General features: G+C 35.6%; 3 protein-coding genes across 3 annotated transcripts; 1 reads left to right on the top strand and 2 right to left on the bottom strand.

The window, feature by feature from the left end:
• Window positions 1-21: 21 nt before the first annotated feature.
• LOC135690239 (uncharacterized) lies at window positions 22-7,939 on the bottom strand. Its single transcript, XM_065207740.2, has 10 exons — window positions 7,722-7,939; window positions 7,445-7,513; window positions 5,785-5,856; window positions 4,037-5,401; window positions 3,086-3,558; window positions 2,634-2,679; window positions 2,227-2,294; window positions 1,647-1,734; window positions 1,256-1,450; window positions 22-1,058 (listed from the first exon to the last, which is right to left on the bottom strand). The coding sequence occupies exons 1-10, from the start codon at window positions 7,789-7,791 to the stop codon at window positions 859-861; spliced, it is 2,646 nt and encodes an 881-aa protein (XP_065063812.2). The 5' UTR covers window positions 7,792-7,939; the 3' UTR covers window positions 22-858.
• A 483-nt stretch (window positions 7,940-8,422) lies between these two features.
• LOC135690243 (ras-related protein Rab-35) lies at window positions 8,423-13,812 on the top strand. The gene is made up of 7 exons (XM_065207744.2): window positions 8,423-11,131; window positions 11,545-11,605; window positions 12,068-12,128; window positions 12,258-12,335; window positions 12,569-12,667; window positions 12,961-13,029; window positions 13,573-13,812. The coding sequence occupies exons 1-7, from the start codon at window positions 11,011-11,013 to the stop codon at window positions 13,675-13,677; spliced, it is 594 nt and encodes a 197-aa protein (XP_065063816.1). The 5' UTR covers window positions 8,423-11,010; the 3' UTR covers window positions 13,678-13,812.
• A 594-nt stretch (window positions 13,813-14,406) lies between these two features.
• Window positions 14,407-19,405, bottom strand: LOC135690242 (ras-related protein Rab-13). The gene is made up of 9 exons (XM_089109485.1): window positions 19,255-19,405; window positions 18,644-18,785; window positions 18,333-18,393; window positions 17,440-17,500; window positions 17,127-17,204; window positions 16,919-17,008; window positions 16,617-16,682; window positions 16,180-16,230; window positions 14,407-15,066 (listed from the first exon to the last, which is right to left on the bottom strand). Exons 2-9 carry the CDS (start codon window positions 18,780-18,782, stop codon window positions 14,929-14,931), a joined length of 684 nt encoding a protein of 227 aa, XP_088965611.1. The 5' UTR covers window positions 18,783-18,785; window positions 19,255-19,405; the 3' UTR covers window positions 14,407-14,928.
• Window positions 19,406-25,023: the final 5,618 nt, after the last annotated feature.

Genomic DNA, 25,023 nt, shown 5'->3' with positions numbered 1-25,023 from the left:
ACTTTTAAGCAAAAAAAGAAATTTTTGTAGATTCATTTATTGCTTTAATGCATTACTATATACATACACAACTGTATCAACACAAAACCACAATGAACTTAAAACGTAAAAAGTTCAATTAATAAAAGAAGTATTTGATACCTTGTCATTTCTATTATAAGTTTTGAAAAAGTAGAACTTAGATCTTCATTAAGCTTCAAGCACATGCGATGAAGGTATTTATAGAACAAATTAAAATGCTGAAAGCAAAACGGCTCTAAGGTAACAAGATATTAGCTTTCTTAATGGCCGATTCATTAACGTATCCCGTTATTTTGTAGTTTGAATATCACCCTCATTATGTGTAGCTTGAGTATTATATTCATAAGCTTATTTGCGTATAAAAGTTACATTCACTAAGTTCTAATTACACACGTTAGGCTAGATATAACTCATTATTACTTCGAACGTTGAATTGTAGTTAGTTTTAGTTGATTATGTAGGAAAATAAGAAAACCCTTGAGCAAAAAACTTTCCCATCGGTAAAGTTTATAATTTAATTTATCAGTTTAGCTCATTCAACAAGCTGCTCACGTCATTCCAAAAATTGAAGATAAAAATGTTTTATTTAAAGCGCTACGACCGATTGTCAGAAGAGATATTTATTGTTAATGGCATCTAAGGAACGAGTTGTTTTTTGTCATTCAGTTTCAATTTCAACTGCAAATTGATGAACTTTTATGTCATATTGCCTTTTATTCCCAAGGTAGTTCACCCGCAAGGCATTTGATGAACACTAACTGCAACATAATAGCCACGAGATGAACTTTTGAATTCCAATCACCTCTTCTCCCCTTTTTGCCATATCCCTGCATTTTCTCACCTCGATGTACCCTTTTTAAGATCCCCTTCTTTTCGTTTGTTTACAAAGGCCGCATCTTTTACAGTTTTAGACAATTGTTCAATTTTATTTCTTGCAATCGGAAGGGCTTCAATCAACGAATCCAAAGATCGCTTTTTAGACTCTAGCTCTTCTGTCGTTAGTACAGCATCGCTATCTTGAATATCTGTCAACTTTTCTGCAAAAAAGTAGTAAATTAATAACTATTTTAGACTGCTTTTTGCAACAAATTATTACCTTTTGTGAAGAAGCAGAATAAATTGATTTAATCAAAAAGAAAATTTGAGAATATTTCTAGGCAGGATAAGTTTTTCCTCATTGATCCCTTTTGTCCCATCCCTGCTAGAAATTTTTAATTGTAATCTTTGAACTTACTTGCTATGAACAGAGCCTCTGCGTCCTTAACTATGGAATCTTCCTCTTGGGCCAGGTCAGACATTTTCTTTTCCGGAATGGACAGCCTCTTCATCATGCCTCGCTCCAATGAGGCAGCTATTACTTTATGCATCTCAGGATCTAGGCCACCAATGTTTGAGAGTGAGGCTGCCATGCCTTCTAAGTCTCCGATTTCTAGTTAGGAAGGAAGCCCATTTTAGTGACGAGGCGATTCTACCTCCACTTATTTCATGCATTTGAAAAGGGACTCTTGAATAATCAGTAGATCTGAAGTTGTTAAAGAACATTTAATAACACGCTCGATCACGAAGATTTGAAACATGAAGCATTAAAAATTGGTGCCGAAAGATGACAAGGCATGAATAATTACCTTTTTTAATGAATGATCTTACAGTAGCCTTTTCGGCATCGCCTTCAATGTTTTTCATGCCTACAGCCTCTTCTAAATCGCCAGTCAGCTAGAAAATACAAAGGAATATAACTTTACATTAGCATTTACATATTTGGCTCTAGATATTATGATAAGGTATTTGATTTTAGGTATTTGATGTTTTATTCCAAAAGTTTTAAGTTAAGGCCCAAATAAATATCAACATTATTGCTAAAGTGTAAACCTTCTTAAAAGTTATAACTGAAAAAGATGAAGTACTTTTCAGGGAACCCGTTGCTTTAACAGTGCATGATTCTCCCATTAAACATCAAACTCGGAGTTGAAACATAGAAGCGTCTTGTCAATATATTATACAAATACACAGATCATGTTGATTGTATTTGATTATTCATTTTAATTACTTTTGATTACACAATTAGATCAAATAAGTTGAAAACGTAATAGAAAAGAATATTCTTGAACTATACTTTTGCTTTTAAAAAGAACTAAGCCATTGCTGATTTAGGGAGCTGATAACTATGAAAGGAATTATAATTGGTCTTTCTGGTTGCTATAATACCTTTCGCTCGTCTTGATTCTTTTGCTGGTGAAGAAGCGTCTCTGTCAGTTTTGTTCCGTCTTTCCCACCTTTACAAACAAAGTAAATTTGCAGAACACAGAGAATAATCTAATAAATGTAAGATAAAATGCTTCGGCTGCAACCTTTCCTTATTTTTTTTATCCTACTTTTTTATAGTATTTCATTCCTTTTGAATTTCAACTTCAGTTAGCACAAAATCTATATATATATATTCTCTCCGTAAATCTACGTACATTCACCAGACCTTAAAGACTTAGGCTCCAAGTCTACTAGGATCATCTTAAATTGGTCCAGGTAATTCAACATGAAACAAATAAAGGTGCTGATAAACTCTTCCAAAAGAAACAAAAAATCTTCAGGATTTTGCGCATTTTCGAAATACTTACTATGAAGAACCATTCTTTTGACCAGACCAAACAAAGATGCATCTTCCTAAAAACAATATGATATTAATCATAAAAATATCAGAAGAGAAAGGAAATTACCAAAATTCATATATGTCATGTCTATTGTTGATGAAAGGAAAATTGTCTAGCACAATCGGGCATGACGATAACATTGCGACAATTAAATTTAAAAGGTGCAAGAGTAAATAATCTAGATAAATTTCGAAGAAAGATGCTCAAAAGTGCTGAGAAAAGATTAAGTAGCATTTATGTAAAAGAGTTTTGGCATGTATTGTGCCTGAAGATTTTTCGCGCTTTATTTATCTGGCTAAAAATTGCACCAGGATAGACAAATTATTGCTAGGTACAAGTCGTTAGGTACAAGTCTACTGCAATAGCCAGAACTGGTAAGCTTCACATGGAGGAGAGGGAGTGATAACCGTCTCACTTACGTTTGTAGCGTCAATTGCTCCTGCTTTGCTAGTCTCTTTCTGCTTTCCGAGAGAGTCCTCATCTGCATCATCGACTGATCGAGTTACAGTTGTTAATAGTTCTGATGACCCTTTCGTGTCGTTGCTGGCACTTTCATCTTTTTGGGAACTGTCATCAGTTTCGGATGACTGTTCTCTTGGTTTGGCCGCTTTAGCGACGCTTTGGACAATCTTTTCGACGATTTTGGCACTCTCTTCGCTTGCTGCTTCCTCTTCAGAGTCTTCATCGCCGCTTTCCTCTTCTACGTCACCACTGCCACTCCCACTAGTATCCTGCTCAAGCTCTCGTCCTTGTTCTTCCACAGTCTTTATGTGGCTCCCTAAGCCAGTATCCGACCTGTTCTGCTTTATTTGCATCTGAAATTTTTCAGTAAGGTCGTCCTCGTGATCATCTCCTGACCCAGATCCCGATTCTCCTGAAACAGCAGCTGCATCTAGAATCATGTAAACAAATCACTTGTATTTCTCATATGTTTCTTGCCGTTTATACTCACATTTGAGTTGATAACCTGTTTCAATTTAGTTAAGAGAAAATGTTCTTTCCAGTGATCCATTTTGACAATAAAGACTTGATGTCATTTTAACTGTTTTCAAAAGTAAAAGTTAGCTTGATTTGTAGCGAAAAAAGTTCTGATTTATTTGTTTATTAAAATCAAACGATATTTCTATTGCCAAAGCAGTGCATTGCATTGCAATTTATCAGCTTTGTTTCTGTCGCAACCGTTTTCCAAAAGAACAGCTAATTATCCCAAACCCCACTTTGATTTTTATCCAGATAGTTGCTGTTGCTAATTTTTCTAATCATGCAACAATGAGAAATGCTCAAATTTTAAAAATGTTCAGTCGTAAATTTATCCAGATCAGCAAGCGAAAAGCTCCCGTTGAGGTGGAATAGTTGCCGTAACTTCTTACCGTCATCACTTTCCAACTGAAATCCAGGGATTTCGCTTCTCTTTTGGAATGAGCCGTTGCCACCTTCTCCTGATACTTCCGACTCGCCACTTTCGCCGGATTGACCAGACTCGCCACTTTCGCCGGATTCATCAGACTCGCCACTTTCGCCGGATTCTCCCGACTCGCCACTTTCGCCGGATTCACCCGACTCGCCACTTTCGCCTGAATGTTCTGAATCCCCACTTTCGCCGGACTGTTCTGAATCTCCACTTATTTTACTGGAGAAAGACTGTTCTTTGTTAAATTTTCCTTTGGTATTTGGAATATCACTTCTTTTCTGAAAGGACGCTTCACTCTGAACATCACCGTTGCTTGAGTTCCCGCTTTCTCCACTCTCTCCACTTTCTCCACTCTCTCCACTCTCCTCACTTTCTCCACTCTCTCCACTTTCTCCACTTGCTCCACTTTCGCCACTTGCTCCACTTTCTGCGCTTTCTCCACTTTCTCCGCTTTCTCCAAGTTCCCCACTCTTTGAACTTTCTCCTTCCTTCCCTTCCCCTACTACCAAACCCTCTTCTTCAACAGAAGTCTCCCTTTTCCTTGGCCAAGTCTCCTTAATTTTTTGTTTTGCAACGATATGATTTTCTTGTGTCTTTATTTCCTCAGCATCTTTAGGAATTCGATCTCTTTTGCTAAACTTTGATACAGATGTATCACCAGATTCGCCGGATTCTCCAGATTGCCCTGATTCTCCAGATTGCCCTGATTCTCCAGATTGCCCTGATTCTCCAGATTGCCCGGATTCTCCAGATTCGCTTGATTCTCCAGAATCTCCGGATTCACCCGCTTCTCCAGATTCCCCGGATTCTCCCGATTCTCCAGAATGGCCGGATTCTCCTGATTCCCCAGATTCACTTGACTCAGATGCCACAAAATCCGCAGTTTGTATTAACGAATCGACAGTTTTGTCAATGAGCATCTCACTTTCCGTTGTCCGAGACCCAATAAGATTCGAATCAAAGTCTTCGACACCTCGTTTTGAAACGTTCTGTGTTTTTACCGCAATGGAGTTGCTAGATTTTGAGGATCCTTTTTCCATATTATTTCCGGAGCCATTGAACTCTAAAGTTTGTACGTTGCCTTCATCCTTTGGTTTCTTTGAGTTATCCTGTATAGTTTTGGAACGTTTGCCTCCCTGTTGCTCTACGGCTGATTCAATCAACGGATTGAAATTTGATTTGGCTGAAATTCTATCGAAAGTCCCCGTCTTGGACAACTTTTTGTTAATGCCCATCTCAGTGTTGCTGTTTTTAAGAGCCCTTCGAGTTGTTGTGTCCAACTCTTTACCAGTTATTGTTTCTCCGGTTTCATCTTCATCGCCATCTTAAAAAATAAAGTATGCAACAAGGTAAACATTTGACGATTCAACTCAGACAATTTTTGCAACATCTCAAAAACTACAACATCAAATCATTGATGCATTTAGAACTTTGCACTTGAATTATATATACGTATTTTGGCTTTTTGTTGCAGGTTTTCGTTTTGATTGAAGTAGGCCATTGTAGCTGCACTTTCGTTTTGTATATATCATCAAGCCTCTCCAGCGCTTTTAACAAACTCAACTTCGAGAAAAGCAGTATTATTGTTGCTGTGACACTGCATGGCATTTTTCTTATTCTTATTAATGCCGAAATTTATGCTAAATGTTTGAATGATTAGCAAAAGAAAAACAGCATTCAAGAGGAAAAAGAAGCTAGTACTTTTACCTGGAATTTCGGATCTCTTCCTTTTGTCACCATCCAGGATGGCATCAACGATTGCTGATATTATTGTGCGAACTGGAAAAGTCAAATACACTTCGATTTTATTATTTCTTTTTTGCTTTCATGACCAAAAATATATGACAATCTTGAGTTATATTACGTAAATTTTTTGGCAATGCGGCAATTTAATGGAACGTTTTGAACATCCTGTGCAGTATTGAAACAATGCGAATTTCGACAATGTGTAAAGATTTCCCATTGTTTTTACACGGGATTCTTCTATCGAAACTAACCAAATACGGAGTGGAAGAGACATCTCTTCGGTGGTTCACATCGTATTTAACAGGCAGAAGACAATACTGGCAAATAAATGGCCATAAATCAAGCTTAAAAATTGTTCACTGCGGTATCCCCCAGGGATCGTGCTTGGGCCACTCCTCTTCTTCCTGTATGTCAATGATTTTGAGCAGTGCCTCAAAAAATGCACCTCAAACATGTTTGCGGACGATACCAGCGTCACCTTTTCTGCCGAAGATATCTACGATCTCTGTAATGATCTAAAAGCTGAGATCGACAATATTGCAGAATGGTTACGTCAGAATTAGTTTAGCTTGAATACTGAAAAAACAGAATCTATGGTTATTGGCCATAAACGACAAACCAACCGTATCCTTGGCCCACTAGAAGTAAATGTGAATGGAGAGCCAATCAAACGAGCTCAAAAGGTAAAGTACCTAGGAATTACGGTCGACGAAAACCTGACATGGAATAAGCAATATAAAAACCTTAAAGGTAGAATAAAAAATGTTCTCTTTTCCCAGTGGAAGCTAAAAAACATACTCCCGCATTCGAAACTGGATCAGGTCTATAATGCACTGCTTGAGAGTCATTTGAGATACAGTGATGAACTATGGGGCAAATTGTCAATCACAAAGCTCGATCATCTTCAGCGTTTACAAAACAGAGCGCACACGCTAATAGAAGGCTCAAGATTAAAGGACGGGTGGAACTGCAATTGGCTTTCGGTCTCAAATTTGATAAAATTTGACAGGGCAGTAATGATCTAGAAAATAATAAATGGTCTCTGCCCCGACAATTTGAAAGGAAGACTTGTCACTAGATCCCAAATATCAAGAAATTGCCTTCACCTAGACATCCCAAGGCAACCTAGAATTCTCCAAAAGCAGATGTGGAACGAAATTCCATTACTAATAAGAATGAGCTCCACGATTACCACGTTAAAAAAGACATTAAAGAAATTCCTGCAAAATTAGCATCCTTTCCCGAAGCACGATCCCTATAAAGACCAGCATTATATGTAAATTAATCTTTACTTTTTTTTAACTTAGTAGCTGATAGGGTTTCTGTGTATAAATAAGATAAATAATAATAATAATACATATGAAATAAATTGCCGGATTTATTAGAGATAGTGCTTCTGAAAAGGGGTATCTGTTCACCGCCAACCAAGAATCGAGGGGCGCTGAAGGCGACCAAATCTTCTTTGACCTAATAATTGTTCTTAATTGAAATATGTGTCTTAAATGTTTGTAGCTCAAAACATTGTAGTGGAATTTTTTAATTGCTTTGAAGTTCAAGATAATACAATTGTCACCCTTTAAATATCTGAATGATTTACTGATAGATTTTCAAGATGGATTACCCTCATTGTCTGCAATTTGCTCGTTGCTTCGTTTTCTCCTGTTTAACCCTGTATCTTCTTTTCTTGCACCTGCAGAGAAATTTACGGCGTGAGAAGACTTACATCAAAGCATACGACATTTGATAGTTCCATCTTGATCATCTCAAAATGGCTGATGATATTTTGTCGTGCAGCAGCAGTTGGGCTTGAGTCATTTGTAGCCTTGAATAGGAGATTGATCAGAAATTTCACCCGAAAAGGGAGAATATAAACTGAACTCGATATTATCTCAACTTACTGTTCAAGGAAAGTGGGAAACATTCGATGACGCAAAAAATGCCAAAGACTAGAATAAATCCACTTTTCATGTCGGAAGGTCACATTGAGATGCTTCCCATCAGCTGAAATCGAATGAGTATCGAAGAAATAATGGAAATTGGAGGCAACGCTGATTGCTGCAAACAAGCGAATTGGATTACAGTGAAAATTAGCTGAAGATGGTAGACAACCTGCTATTTGCGCAGTGACCTTTAAACGGGGAATCGCGCGGCCAGCCATGACATAATAGACCTGGGCACATACATGGCTAACCGAGCGAATCATCTTGTATATCAAATAAGACGGGCAAAATCACCTCGCACCCTTATAAGGCAAAGCAAATCCCATAAAAGGCAAAATCCTTACTGGAGCGCTAATGGATGCCAATGGGCGGCCAGAAAATGTCTACAGAGAACGAATAGGTTCAAAATGGTTTATTGCTGATGACAGAGGCATGCTCAGCAGAGGTCACATGTTAAATCATTATTCATGATGGACGCTCTTCTTTCATTGATTTATATTGGAAACCAAATAAATTGAATTAAATTAATTTTCCTGTTAATTTGAGAGGAAAAGAGACGTTTATTAGAAGATGGCTGCCAATTTCTACAGTACAGGCAAGACTGTGCCAGTTTCATTCGTGTGGGTATGTGACCGTGTTTTATTTCTAACCTCAGTTTACCTGGTTGATTGGCAAACGTGTTCAAGTCATTAAGCAAGCAAGTAAACAAAGATCAGCTGAAAATTAAATCAAAAACACTTTTTATATATTAGGTAATTCTCATTAAAATTTAGTGATATTCATATTACATCGAATGTAATTTGGCCACTTTAATCGAGATCACGAGCGATCGAAATGCATCTCCACTTCCATTCAACATTTTTTTATCTGGCTTCTGCTATCTCAAAGTCTAAATGATATTTTTTTAATTGTAAATGATTTAATATTTTACATTAAATTTTGTTGGACACAAGTCCTTGATTTTTAGACCCTACTCGGTTGACCAAGAAAAATTGTATCAACGTCGATATATCATTATTATTTTTGTTGTTACCTTGAGAGGAGTATATCAGCTTAACCTATAATTGAAAGTTTGGTATAAATCTACTGCTGCCCGCTGCCATGCTCGCCCAATCCCAAACTGTTTTCAAATCCTATGGAATGATACAAGTCACAGCTCGAACCTACAGTCCGCTGCACTTGTCTTTCAAGCACTGAACAAAGCTGTGTTATCAGCATAAGTTATAGAATTTGTTAATTCAACAATTTTCTCGATGTCATTTATTAGCAATATGAACACTAGTGAACCAGGGATAGATCCCTGGGGAACACCGCAGTCAAGTCTTTGTTTCCAGTGACAGTCATGCATATCTGTATGATGCGTGCTTAGTGGACGACATCTTGAATTCATGAAACAGTTTGTTTTCTCCCATCTTGAATTCCCTCACAAGTTCCTTGGCTCTGGTACCCATGGTAGCTGTTGATGTACTGTGTTCGACCATTTTCGATGGGGCTAGAGGCACTGGTATTGGCCATAAGTTTCATCAAAAAACTGTTACCAGATATACGAGGTTTACTTTCGAAATTTTCTTGGTTTAAGAAAATATGATGTTTTTAGACCCTGGGTTACCAGCTGCAGAAGGTTGCAGGTTTTCAAATAATCGCATAATATTTTAGTACTGCACAATACGAAGATAGCACTGATATGTTTCCATTATAATTACACATGTTAGAATGGCATTTATACAGATAAACTCTTCATTAACACACGCAGAACAGTCGTGGATTGTAAAACTTAATTAGGCCTCAGAAACCGAATGACCTTTATATAATTAACAGAGGGTGGCTTTGGCGAGAAGTTGCTTGCATGTTAAAGGACCCTCAGCGAGAAGACAGATCGGTTTCGCTTTGGGTTGAATGGAATGGTTTAGATTTTTCAACATATACTTACTAGGGGCAAGTGGCCCTCTATTGTTTAAAACAATATGTTACTTTCTTTCTTTTTCCTTAAAAAAGCTAGGCCCCCAGGCAGATGCATTTATATCATATGACCCCTGTGGAGATCCATCAGCTCATATTGAAACGGGGGTTAGAGCTTTTTCCGTTAATTCTTTCAGAGAATTTTTTACTCTTGTCTTTGGCCATGTAGACCCTGCCTCATGCACATACTGTATTTTCTCTAATGGACACCGCCTTCTGATAAACCCCGCCCCCTTCCCCCCCGTCCTCTGTCAAAAGCCGCATCTTGAAAGCGGCGCTCATTAGAAATCAGACTAAACAAGAAATTACGAATAATTTAAATGCTTACAATTCGAAAACTATGAAAGTTTTCATGTCACAGAAGAGACGGAAGACAGCTCTGACTGAGACATTCCTTGGCATTTCCATAACTTTTGAGCATATATTTTGTAGACTTCAAAACAGTTCTCGCAATACCTTTGTTAATTTATATGTTTTTGGGAAAGGAAAATATTGTTATAAGTCTGTTTTTATTTTTTCCAATGCAGTTCTCTTTTCATTTTCATTTGACACACTTTCATTTTGTATCAAATGATGCCCTCTGGTAAACACCACGCAGCATCCAAAGGTTGGGCTTTGTATCAATGAGGTGGGTTTTATATGAATAAGGTAAGGTATATAAGCGTGAGAACCGCAGGATAGGCTGTCCACCGGATTCAGTGAATCTTGCAGTGAATAAAGATACGAAGATAAAATTCAGGAACAAAGCAAAACAGCGAAGAGAATCCAATGAAAGAAATTTTCCAAACAAATTAAATAAAACGAATAATAATATTTTGCCCCGGCATACAGGGCTTCATTAGAGTAAAATGGTCTATGAAGTCTGTGTCCCAGAGCATACTAGGTGCTATTGGTTGCCATTGCGTGCCTAATGGTACCTAGCTTAGCTGGGGCTAGTCCTCATCTTTTCATGAATGGGGGCATCGATATAGACCCCTCACTTTATTCAAGGGGCAAATCACTCTAAGAAAACCTCGTACACCTTTTGAAAAAAGCCTACTGTTTTATCTGAAAATCCTCAGAAATCCTTGTGTTTTAGGAAAAATCTCGTACGCTATTTGCAAGAGTGAATCGCCCCTCGGTCTCATTCGTATATGTAGAATTTCAACCATGTGCAACACCACGTGATCACTTTTTATTCCCAAGAAGGAAGTGCAGCAGTGGTTTCACAATCATAGCGACAAAATTTAAAGAGAAAGGAATGGACTGCCGCATTCTCAGCTAATTTTCGAGAAAACGTACGAAAAATATGGCTTGCGCACCCGTCAAGTACAAAATTGGGGTTATAGGAGACAGTGGGATTGGAAAAACGAGCTTGATATCGAGATTTGTTGATAATTCTTATCCCGAGGTCTACATAACCACGCAAGGTTTGATTGATAATATTTTTTGCATGGTTCCCATTTTGGGCCGTCTTTTTTTATCTTCATATTTGCCAAAAGGTGGATCATGGAATTAAAACCTTCACGTTGTAATAAGTCTGTGCCGAAAATATCTTGTTTCTAGGGCTGTAAGGCCGCTAATTGTGTATATTTGATCAGAATGTTTTCACCCGCGACAGGAATGTTGTCGATCTCTAGAAATATCACGATATTCAGAACGTAGTTACTCGCGACCATGAACTCCAAACGATGTGAGGTTTTCAGTTTCAGCTAATTTAAGCATAGAGATTTCGAATCTCAGGTCCTTTTCGACAAAGCAACTGCGAATACCATAAAATTGGCTTTAGAATCCTCATGAATCTGTATTTATCATTTAATAATTTCCATAATTTAATTTTCAGGCTACAGTTTATCCAAAAAGACCATAAATATTGAAAAACAGAAAGTAGAACTTGAAATATGGTATGTTTCATGCATCCACATCTTATGCTGTAGGTTTATATGTTTAGCAATACGTGGAAGGTTTTATCCCTCTAGAAAAAGTGAGATTCTTTCATTTAAGATACTAAAATAGAAAACTGGAAGTTCTGGAGCAAATTTTCATAGAGGATGGTTGTTATGTACTTGTATATTCCTTTTGATTTCTTTTATTTAATGTTAAGAAATTTTCTATAATAATATAGTCTTTTGTATATTTATCATCATAAAATTGTATGCAGTGGAATTTTAAACAAGAAATGAACTGAGATGCTGTGATAAATATAGTTTTCATTGTTTAATGAAATACTCTAATAGTTCAAACATTTTTGGACAATGTAATTTTGCAATATTGCCACTTTTTGGAACCCAGTTGGCAAATTCAGAACGGGAAAGCTGCTAGTAAATGTCTTTCTGTTAAACATAAAGGTGTGCTTTTCTCTCCAGGGACTTCTCAGGTGCAAATGATTTTAGAACATTAACCTCATATCATTATGGAATTATTCATGTAAGTAAAACAAATTATATCTCAAATACCAAATAGCGTTTGTTTTATGAAAGATTTTTTTGATTGATTCAATTGTCTTTGGCATTAAATATCATGGATATTATAAGATTGGTTCCCTTTTCCTGCCAGGGCTTCATGATTTGCTACAGTGTGGATTCAGACAAAAGCTGGAGTAATATTGACAACTGGATTGAGAACATGTGTTTAGTATGTGAATTGAAATTCTTGACCATGTTTTTAATAGCATATTTTACCCCATTTTTTAATCAGATACTAGTTGTAAAAACCTGCCTTACCATTTCACTAAACAATAACTTGACATGAGTAAATCATCAAGAACATATTTCTCCATATTTGTTCAAGCTGGTCAATATTTTAGTGCTGAATATGGTATCATTTCTAGCTTGATATTTGACTAATGATTTTTCCATTCTCTTTAGGTCATTGGAAACAATAGATTTGATCACTCAGCAAAGCTCATCATTGGTTTAAAAAATGACTCTCCCAGCAAATGTGTCCAGGAAGAAGTCGTAGTTGCTGTAAAAAAGCTGATTTTTCCCTTATTTTATTACTTTGGATTGTCTCTATCAGAAAAAAAGTACAGCGATTAAATTCTACTACATTTAGGGGGAGGGGTAGAGCAATTATTCCATTAAATAATTGTATAAACATGGAATTTTGTTTCCTTTTTGCATAAAAATAGACATGATTTTACATTTTATATCATCTGGGCCTTTTATATTCCTCCCCTATTTTTGATTTATTCACTATGGGAAATTTGTGTAGCTTTTTTGTCCGTTGTTCACTAAAACGAGTGTCCAATTTGTCATAGAAATGTCAGAGCCTCAGAAACACAGACATAATCTTGACAAGTGCAAAACAAAACAGATTTGTGCACCAGGTAAATCATTCAATGATTGTCCTTTCCATTAAATTTGCACTAGTTGTTTCAGGAAAATGACAAACTCTTTGCTTTTACCACATAAAAGAACTTGAAAAACAATGAGATTAGCATTGCTGAAAAGAAAGGAAAACCTGGTATTTAAAATGTGTGTCTTGAATCAATGTGGTAAAGAAGAGTAGCACATGGAAATTATTCTGTTTCCATTAGTATCAATAGCAAAATAAAAGTAATGAAACTGGAAGTAAAATCAAATATTCTATTTTTCTCTGTTGCTATGTACTTCTATTAGGCTTTTAAACACACACAGTCCTTTCATTCAACATATTAGGATAACAGGATACAGCCTCCCTTTTCAGGCTATAATATTTTTGAATGACTCAATACAGAGATTTTATGGTGATATTTATGTCAAATCTTATGTTTTTGATAGAATGCACAGTTCTTGATATGTTTCAATGGCTCCTTTTTTACAGAAACCATTATTCTGAATGGTCTTTTGCATGTATATTTGATTATTAATTATTAATTTTATTTCCCCAGGCCTTTTCTAACCTTACAAAAAGAATATATGATCAACATTTCCCAAGTACAAATCAAAATTTAACAGCAGACAGGAGAGGTCCAAGAATATGTCCAATTTTTTAACGTTTCAACGTATTCAATAATCAAATTTTACTCATTTTAGCTAAAGATAAAATGTAGAATGGAAGATCATATGTAGACCTTTTTTTAATTACTGTGTTGTATTTTATGGTAGCATGTATAGTAAAACACAATTCATTCGGATTTTTTCAAATCTTGTGTATCTTTTTGATGTTGTATTAGCTAAATTTGTTCAAGGTAGCCAAAGAACAACAAAAACTCACCAAAGATATAATTTAGAAAATAGTGGAATACCAATTAATAAACCCCCCGTTTAAATCTTCTATCTACCGACTGAATATCTTGTCCTCTAACTTCTACTAAACAAATCCTATATCTTAACATCTCAGGTTTTTAATATTTTTCAAAACTCTTAAGTAAAAAAATGAGTACACTGTGTGTTGAGTAAGATATACAAAAGTGTAATACTCATTCAATACACCTACAAATTTACTGCTCTTCCTCTACAGCATTGAGCAGTTCATGATAGGCCAAAAATATATAAAAAATATTGTGCAGCTATATGTCACAGCTTATTCTGCATTATGGAACACCAACATTCTTATGCAAAGAGGACAAGCTCCATACTTGTTGTGGAAAGATTGGATTACTCTGTACGAAATAGTTTTTCTTGAGAAAAATCTACTTTGAACAATAGAGAGGCTTATTTTTACTGATTACACAAATATATTTTCTGAGAAATTTTCTCTACTTCTCTACTTTCTCTACTTCTAATTAAAACAAATTTATATGACTATAAAAATATTGATATAAATTGACGAATCAGAAATTTCTGATAATTTCCTTTAAACTTTCTGATAATTTCAAAATTTCTAATATGCTCAAACTGTTAAAGAGGTTGATTTAGTACAATACTTTAATATACGTTAACCGACACCTGAGGCCTAAAAAAAGGTTTGATGCATGTTGACAAATTCTAGGACAATAACTTAGATAGGCCAATATATTTATACAGAACCTGTTTCTTTCCTCAGAAGGAACTAAAATAATGCAATTCACTGAATACCAGAATAGGTTTTTTTAATCCTTTTAATTCTTTGTTTCTTAGTTTTAGGAGTAGTAAAAATGAGGATATTTTTCTGTATCTCTTATAACATTTGCCTTATAACATAAGATATTATTAAAGGGGCACATATTGTCAAGTTTTTCTAAATAGAAACTAAGAAGACTAAGACTAGCACATATGCATGATATACCTAAGATTTAGAGGCCCATGTAAATATAAATACAAAATTAGCCTAAAGGACAACACCACCCAGAACCAGATTCCCCATTCTTTTTGGCAGATTGTTTCAGATTTAGACTTGCATTGGTGTCATGGCTGGACCGATGAACTGCTTCCCAGTCCTCATTTCCTACATCTGATGAAACCTTGAAAAAAATTAGTATGGACTAACTTACTTTGAAAGTCAAAACACAGAACATCTTTAAGTTTCTCTACCAAAGGAAGCATTTTAGAGGGGTCTTCTTTTGACCGCACCAATATAAGGTGAAAGGTTGCATACAATGAGTAAGCTGAACATTCTTTAAGATTTTTTGAGGATGGATATGGGAGAAAATATCTTAATTATTCAGTTTTCCTGTTATGTGGAAAAGGTCTGTAAGAGCTTGTTTCCGTCCATCCTGCTTTAATAGCTTGTTTTAAAATTTTGCTGTGAAAATTCCCGCACATACTTTTGTTGCACATACAACAATTGATTGTAAAATTCAGAAACATTACACAGCTATACAAATTTTGATTTGTCTGCAGAAGGATTTTTGCAAGCAAACAAGAAAAAATAGTTAGCCTTAGTAACCAATTTTCTGCAGACTTATTGTGATTTTTTTAGATTGAGATTGGGTTTAAATGCTGAAAATTTCAAGGCCTGTGGTGATAGAGTATCCTTTTGTTAAAAAAAGATTTGGGTGGAGTGATGTGTAGTGACCCTGCCTAGGCCTATTTTCCATCCTACGCCATACACTCGTTTCTGCCTATTCATCACATTCCACTTAACACGTAAGACATTTCCCAACAGGCAATTACGGCATCATCATTAATCACCATGACGATCATCAGCATCAAAACACTGCTGTTCCCACATGACATTTCCTCTCCTTTGATCATCTGTCGTCACCTTGCCTCTCCCAACCTATGCATTGTTTTCCTAGCGTCATTCAATTATATTTACAACAATCAGTTTAGTATATATGTATGTAGATAGATTCATTTAATTTAGTTATGATAACCCCAGTTAAAGTCAACACGTGTCTTACTGAAGCTCCTCTGACTCCGTGTTCTCTGCACGTTAAATAAGACTACATCGAAGTTCTACTCATCAACGGAGGGTCGTCACAGAAACACAACTATGATAGGTAACGCCGCTCAACAAAAACTCGCATTCCTATAGATGTCCCTGTCTGTATCACTTCAATTACATACTGGACATGAACAAGAGGGAATAAAATCGAGCTTCTAAAATTAAATTCATGATCAACATAACTTACTGTAAAAGGGTCACAGGAATCTTTCATGTTGTAAACAAGTTTTGTAAATGTCTAAAATTGGAAAAAAATCTTTAGAAATCACCTTTTTCAACATACTAACTAGGGAGGGGGGGGGGGGGTAGCCAATCAAGTCTTTCTATTGTATTTAACAACAGGGCAGTTGTCCTCATCTTTATATAAACAGAGACTTGCCCTCACAGCTTTTAGAAATAAAAATGTATTTAATAAAATGAATATGCTACAAGCCTAAAGAAGACCTCTACATATTTCAAAATGCCACAGATATGATTAATGAAACTTCAAAAGGAACATCTTGTAGTACAGACTTTTGTAGTTTGCAAGTGGATTAAAAGATGGCCTACATTGTGTATTACTAATCGTAACCACAGGTCACAACAGGTTTAAAGATTCTTTTTATAGAAATAGGGCCAACAAACCTCATTAACATTTTCTCCAGTTTTTGCACTTGTCTCCATAAACTTAATACCATATTTCATTGCCAACTAAAATCGACACAAGAACAGAAATAATAATCAGATTTTACTAGTAATGACAAGTTAGGTGAACAATATCATTCAATACGGATGACTATTTAAGAAGATACAAATTACAGATAAAAATATAGAGTAGTCTAGGCCCAAATGGAGGGCAGAGCTTTCAAGACACAGCAAAATTTGACATGTGACAATTGACATGTAACATTGAGAGAGACAATTTAGATATACAAGTTACTTCTCACCTTATTTCCCTCATCAGAAGCAACTTCCTGCAAGTGCTCCAAGTCAATCTTATTGCCAATTAAAATTATTTCCTCCTTGTCCAAATCATGCTTTAATATAGAAAACAACGTTGAGTAGAAGTTCTTTCTTGTGAATCAGCAAAATGACTGTAAAATTGTTTAATGGAAAAGAATAAACCAATTTCATGAAGACAAAATGGCTGCATACCTGCTTAAGATCCTCCATCCAATCTTTTACCTTCAAATAACTGTCTTTGTTTGTAACATCATACACCAGTAAAATTCCCTATACATGTAAAAATGGTCAGCTAATTTACCCATTGACAATTTCTTCCAGGCAGAGACACAATAACTGAAGGGACAGGGGGCTGCATAAACTGAAAAGCTTTGACAGGTTTAGATCATAATCAAGCCAAACTGTATATTGAAAACTTGAAGGCTTATTCTCATTAGATAGACAGAAATTGCATCACATTTTAAGCGCATATTTCAATGAGTTAAAAATTTACACAAAGCATTACCTTTGCACCTCTGTAATACATAGCATTCATTGTACGAAACCTTTCTTGACCAGCAGTATCCCTAAAAGATTAGTTTAAAAAGCTAAAGCAAAATTGTACTGGTAATCTAAATCTAACTTATAAACCTTAAAAAGAGTGAAAGACTTTAAATTACTGGAGCAATGGCTCAAATGTCGCAACTTGCATATGTATACAGTACTTTGATCCTCCATGATGATTTCCCTGTTACGACTGAAAAAGTCACAAAGTGGATTAAGGCAGCAAAAATTAATGTAGAGCCTTTCTGGCCAGGACTTTTTGCCAAGGCTTTAGAGAGAAGGAACATTGGTGACTTCATCTGCAATGTTGGTAGTGCCCCAGCTGCTGGAGGAGCCCCTGCTACAGGAGGAGCAGGAGCCATGGCAAAATCCTTGTATAATTAAAGTAATGCATTTTCAAAAATTTATTGAATAAATTCCTTATATAAAAAGTTTAAAATAATGTATTAAAAGATTTTTTTTGGTTAGCTGCAAAATGTAACAGAGGGTGATTTGATAAATATAAAATTTTAGCTCCTCTTGCCTGTTACAGAGTGTAGAAAAATCAGTTATTTTGCTATGTTGGTAATCCTCTAACCTGTCAGAGCAGGTTGAGTTACTGGTTTTCTAGCTAAGACTCTACCAATCTTATCCTTTTGCAGTGGCCAACTAAATTTCTTTTATTCAATTGAGCAAAATGCTAAAGCGATGCTCAGTAGTGGCGATAAAGTTGGTGTTAAAGTAAGCGTTAAAGTTAAAGCTAACTAGTTTCTTCTAGTTCCTGAATTGTGGCAAAGGGGGAAATTAATAGCATTTTCCATGAAATTGTTTCAAATAAATTGCTTATCTAGAGTTTTGAGGAAGAAACCAACCTACCAAATTTGTACTCTAATTTTAAGTTTGTCAATTGTCATGTACTCTGTTTTATAATCTATACCTGAAAAAGAAGTGAATAAAATTTGACCATCATTCTTAATGCTGTTAATCAAAAATAGCATTGTCTAAGCAGTCCACTTCAAAGCACATCTTACTGAATTTAATGTTTAACAGGCCATAAGACATAAAACATAACAAACAGGAGGTTTAAAATTAATGGGGCAGCAGTGCTGATGTAGACCTGCAAAATGCACTGACAGGTCAAATTAGAAACTCATAATTTATTCTTGTAACTTTTTAAAAAGACAAACCGATAGTTGGAACCAAATTAGGGTTGAAATCTTTGTCTTTTTCTGTGTAGCATTTTATGAGTGCAGTTTTTCCAACAGTAGATTCACCAAGGACAAGAACTTTGTAAGTTACATCATGCTGTTTTCTTTTGAATGACATTATCTAGGGAAGCAATAAAAATTGATAGTAAATGGACTGTTAATGTTAACAATGTAAATGTTTGCCTCTTTCTCTACATCCTAATTTATGAAGAGTCTGATTTAGAGAAAATTTCAGGTTACTGTTAAAATAGTTACAATTAGCTCGAGGATAAATAAACACCAATTTAACCAAGTTAGTAAATACAACATATCATTGAACATGGTAAACACCACGATTATGAACATGCTATAGTCCCCACCCCCCCCCCCCCTTGATTGATGCTAGGCTAATGGCTGCGCAGTGTCTATCAAATACTGCTTTCATATTCCAATTATATAATATAACTTTCACTTTGTTTATCATTATATACATTGATTGGGGGGGGGGGGGGCTGTCACGATTCCGCTGGGCGAGAGTCTTTTCTACGAAGCAGCTAAAAAATTTGATACAGCAATGACCAGATGTAAAGTAGGAGAGTACCTTTACCTACCTTAATTTGAAGTTTTATGAAAGTTTACAAAAAGCTTTCAGTGGTAATAACGAATCTCGCGATGTTCACTTCCTCTCGTAAAAAAACTGATTTCCATAAAAATGTTCTTTAACATCATGTGACCATAAAGACAATGAATCCACAACGAGGCAACTACAGATTTGGCGGGAAATTTCTAATTTCTGTTGAATACGAATTTAGTTTCTGAAAGCCTGTTCATGAAATATACAGGCCTTTCCTAAAAAGAATATTTTACTTGCTTAAATTCAGAAAATGGTCAAGTTTGATGAAAAGAGTTCGATTGCTGGAATTCTCCGTTCCGGGTTGATGTTGCTATCTACAAACATTTCTCAAATATGGACTTCAGGTTTGAAGTTGTCATCTTGAATTTTGCCTATGCTGAAAACTTCATATTTTTGGACAGCTCGGTCGCGAGGTACTTCCTTTTGAATATTTGGATAATTCTTTAGATTTGACCGGAATTTGCTGCTGTAGTGAAATCATTTCACTACGCACGGCAACAAATTCGACTGAAATGTATAAACTCATTTTTTTATACGAAACATACGAAATTTTGTATTGTCTCGTTACTGAAATGCGCGCTTAATGTAGTAGAGAAATTTGAGCAAATATGGAGTTGTTGTTGAAAATTTGTTGACCTTTTTGCCTGTTTGGTTAAGGCTTCCCCTTTGAAACAGCACGCATCATTTCAAGTTTAACAAACAGGACAATTATTCCACGCCGCAATACTTCCAAGAGTCGTTGATGATATAAAAGTAAACACGAACCATTAATGGCGACATTTGTTTCTATAACTCTTTTGAAATTCTACTTTACTGGATTACGCCTCTTTGAAGTACCTCTTTGAAGGGGTTGTCTAGTTTCCATACTGCTTGACCTGATAGTCATATATGATTAATAGTTATAAATTAGTATGATTAATTATTTCAAATGAAGGGTTGGGTTAGGGTTAGGTTTAGGGTTAGGTTTAGGGTTAGGGTTAGGGTTAGGTTTAGAGTAAACTACGTCATCAGGTCAAGCAGTATGGAAACTAGACAGCTCCCTCTTTGAAATTCCCTGTGCGCAAATAACTATAGGTTTTTGAGCCTAGGATTTCTAGGGCCTTGGAAAAAGTCCTGCCTCGATGGGACCTTAGAAACCCCGTACATTGATGACAAAGTTTTGCAAATTTCTACCTTTGGCTGTTTGTGAGATACACTCATTTTTTAAATAAGAAACAAAGGTCGATGTTAAATACTCCAGTTTCTTAATGTTTTGGAAATATCAATACTCATTGTTTCTTAAGAGTTTCTTAATTATGATGTCATGAATGATGTTATGAAATGTTCGTGACCTTTTTTATCACATCAAGAGATTCGCTTCCATTCCGATGCTGTATTTAGATGTGGGAAGTATATTTTTATTCCTTTTGCTTAAGTTCTAGACCAACAGGGCAATCTTGTTCTTGGATTTTACAAAATTTCTCAGTTTTATCATGATTTGATATTTTCTTAATTTTTTTGCTTCGAGTAGTCCAGTACTCGTTTCTTATAGCCAGTTTCTTAAAAAAAACGACTGTATGAAAAAATGAATTTTTAAATTGGGGTTATTCGTTTCCTGACAGTCCACAACTCCAAACAACTTGAAATTTTCCGAACGGGCTAAGAGTTCCAATTCTGTGATCTCCTTGTGGCAAATGTGATAACACACGAGGAAAACAGATTTTCAGAAGTACCTAATGACAAAAGTGTTTTAGGGTAAACACACAATCCAAGAACATCAACTTTCCCAGCTTTACCATTATCTTGGTCCTAAATTATATAAGGAACATAGAGATTTTCATTTGCGATGAATCACATAAATTTTTATAATTTTCTAAGATTTAAATTGAGTTGTAATTATCAACAAACATGCATTTAGAAACATGTTTTATGTGAGCATCCTGTTTTTCTTTACCCTTTTTTATGCCAGGCATGGTAAATGATTATCTTAGATCCATTAAAACATTTTATAATTTAAAAAAGGTTATTTTGTCCATAGACTTGTCCAATGCAACTTTCCAACTTGATTTCCATAAACGATTTGGAAAATACTTCTTATTAGTGAAATCCTTAAAATACTTTAGTGTTTATGAAACTTCTTAAAATCTCAATAACTCAGCCTTACAGAACTACTTGTTGCCTAGAATAGTGTCATATTCCCAAAATGATTAACCAGATATTACTACATCAACTGAAAAAAAATATTTCTGATTTTTGATAATAAGTATCACAACCAATAAAATAGGCATATTGTTGAAACAGTCAACAAATTCTATGATATTTTTGATTTCATGTATTATATTATCTCTGCTTTTGAAAGTAGCTGTATTGATTAAAGGTTGATAAAGTACCCAGAATGATGAAAGAAGAAGTCATATATTTATTGTTTTATATTTCAACTGACAGAAACTCTTAAAAGTGTCAGACAAAAAGCTTTAGTTTACTAAACGATTGTTTATTTCAAAGCCATTTTCAAGTTTTGTACCACCAAAAGATTGTTAACAGAAAATAAACAACAATTCTTTCTTAATATTACTTTTGAACAGTTTTTTTGCGGTACAGAGTTTGGTCTACGTATTTCTGCTTCCAATCACCTCAAAAAGATACACTTGATTAAAGTTTTTATGATGTTTGGCTTTAAGTATATTCCCAATCAACAGTTATCGAGTTTATAACATTGTTATTCATAAGTTGGAGAAGGGGCCTAGGCAAGAGACCCAGTCAACATAGTATTCAACCTTACTCTTTCCGTGGTCTTCGTATTTCTGCTTCCAATCACCTCATACAGATACTCTAGATGAAAGTTTTTATGATGTTTGGCTTTAAGTATATTCCCAATCAACAGTTATCGAGTTTATAACCTTGTTATCCATAAGTTGAAGAAGGGGCCTTGGCAAGAGACACAGTGAACATGGTATTCAACCTTACTCTTCCCGTGGTCTTCGTATTTCTGCTTTCAATCACCTCAAAAAGATACACTTGATTATAGTTTTTATGATGTTTGGCTTTAAGTATATTCCCAATCAACAGTTATCGAGTTTATAACATTGTTATTCATAAGTTGGAGAAGGGGCTTAGGCAAGAGACCCAGTCAACATAGTATTCAACCTTACTCTTTCCGTGGTCTTCGTATTTCTGCTTCCAATCACCTCATACAGATACTCTAGATGAAAGTTTTTATGATGTTTGGCTTCAAGTATATTCCCAATCAACAGTTATCGAGTTTATAACCTTGTTATTCATAAGTTGAAGAAGGGGCCTTGGCAACAGACACAGTGAACATGGTATTCAACCTTACTCTTTCGGTGGTCTTCGAATTTCTGCTTCCAATCACCTCATACAGATACTCTTGATGATAGTTTTTTATGACATTGTTATCCATAAATTGAAGAATTGCCGTTGGCAAGAGACACAGTGAACATGGTATTCAACCTTACTCTTTCCGTGGTCTTCGTATTTCTGCTTCCAATCACCTCATACAGATACTCTTGATGATAGTTTTTTATGACATTGTTATCCATTAGTTGAAGAAGTGCCCTTGGCAAAAGACACAGTGAACATGGTATTCAACCTTACTCTTTCCGTGGTCTTCGTATTTCTGCTTCCAATCACCTCATACAGATACTCATGATGATAGTTTTTTATAACATTGCTATTCATAAGTTGGAGAAGGGGCCTAGGCAAGAGACCGAGTCAACATAGTATTCAATCTTATTCTTTCCGTGGTCTTCGTATTTCTGCTTTCAATCACCTCATACAGATACTCTCGATGATAGTTTTTTATGACATTGTTATCGATAAGTTGAAGAAGTGCCCTTGGCAAGAGACACAGTGAACATGGTATTCAACCTTACTCTTTCCGTGGTCTTCGTATTTCTGCTTTCAATCACCTCATACAGATACTCTTGATGATAGTTTTTTATGACATTGTTATCCATAAGTTGAAGAAGTGCCCTTGGCAAGAGACACAGTGAACATGGTATTCAACCTTATTCTTTCCGTGGTCTTCGTATTTCTGCTTTCAATCACCTCATACAGATACTCTTGATGATAGTTTTTTATGACATTGTTATCCATAAGTTGAAGAAGTGCCCTTGGCAAGAGACACGGTGAACATGGTATTCAACCTTACTCTTTCCGTGGTCTTCGTATTTCTGCTTTCAATCACCTCATACAGATACTCTTGATGATAGTTTTTTATGACATTGTTATCCATAAGTTGAAGAAGTGCCCTTGGCAAGATACACAGTGAACATGGTATTCAACCTTACTCTTTCCGTGGTCTTCGTATTTCTGCTTTCAATCACCTCATACAGATACTCTCGATGATAGTTTTTTATGACATTTTGTGACTGTGTATATATTTTTCCATCGTGTTTTTTCGGAACCTATTCTGACGTTTTATGCTCTGAGGAGTGTCAGACGAAAAAGCTTTTAGTATGTTGTAAAATGTTTGCTTTTTTCAAAGCCATTTTCAAATTCTGTACCGCAAAAAAATTGTTCACATTGTTATCCATAAGTTGAAGAAGTGCCCTTGGCAAGAGACACAGTGAACATGGTATTCAACCTTACTCTTTCCGTGGTCTTCGTATTTCTGCTTTCAATCACCTCATACAGATACTCTTGATGATAGTTTTTTATGACATTGTTATCCATAAGTTGAAGAAGTGCCCTTGGCAAGAGACACAGTGAACATGGTATTCAACCTTACTCTTTCCGTGGTCTTCGTATTTCTGCTTCCTATCACATCAAATAGATACACTTGATGATAGTTTTTATGATGTTTGGTTTTAAGTATCTTCCCATTCAACAGTTATCGAGTTTATAACCTTGTTATTCACAAGTTGAAGAAGTGGCCTTGGCAAGAGACCCAGTCAACATAGTATTCATCCTTTCCCTCTTCGTGGTCTACGTATTTCTGCTTCCAATCGCCTCAAACAGATACACTTGATGATAGTTTTTCTGATGTTTGGTTTTAAGTATCTTCCCATTCAACAGTTATCGAGTTTATAACCTTGTTATTCATAAGTTGAAGAAGTGGCCTTCGCAAGAAACCCAGTCAACATACTATTTATCCTTACCCTCTTCGTGGTCTACGTATTTCTGCTTCCAATCGCCTCAAACAGATACTCTTGATGATAGTCTTTATGATGCTTGGTTTTGAGTATATTCCCATTCAACAGTTATCGAGTTTATAACCTTGTTATTCATAAGTTGAAGAAGTGCCCTTCGCAAGAGACCCAGTCAACATAGTATACAACCTTACCCTCTTCGTGGTCTACCTATTTCTGCTTCCAATCGCCTCAAACAGATACACTTTATGATAGTTTTTATGATGTTTGGTTTTGAGTATATTCCCATTCAACAATAATTGAGTTTATAACTTTGTTATTCATAAGTTGCAAAAGGGGCCTAGGCAAGGGACCCAGTCAACATAGTATTAGATCTTACCCTTTCCATGGTCTACCTATTTCTGCTTCCAATCACATCAAACAGATACTCTTGATGATAGTCTTTATGATGTTTGGTTTCGAGTATATTCCCATGCAACAATAATTGAGTTTATAACTTTGTTATTCATAAGTTGCAAAAGGGGCCTAGGCAAGGGACCCAGTCAACATAGTATTAGATCTTACCCTTTCCGTGGTCTACCTATTTCTGCTTCCAATCACATCAAACAGATACTCTTGATGATAGTCTTTATGATGTTTGGTTTTAAGTATTTTCC

Source organism: Rhopilema esculentum, chromosome 1 (genome assembly GCF_057945365.1).
Source record: "Rhopilema esculentum isolate cy_ngs chromosome 1, ASM5794536v1, whole genome shotgun sequence".
NCBI lineage: Eukaryota > Metazoa > Cnidaria > Scyphozoa > Rhizostomeae > Rhizostomatidae > Rhopilema > Rhopilema esculentum.
The sequence above is the reverse complement of the archived record's forward strand: the minus strand, read 5'-3'. Positions and strand labels throughout refer to the sequence as shown.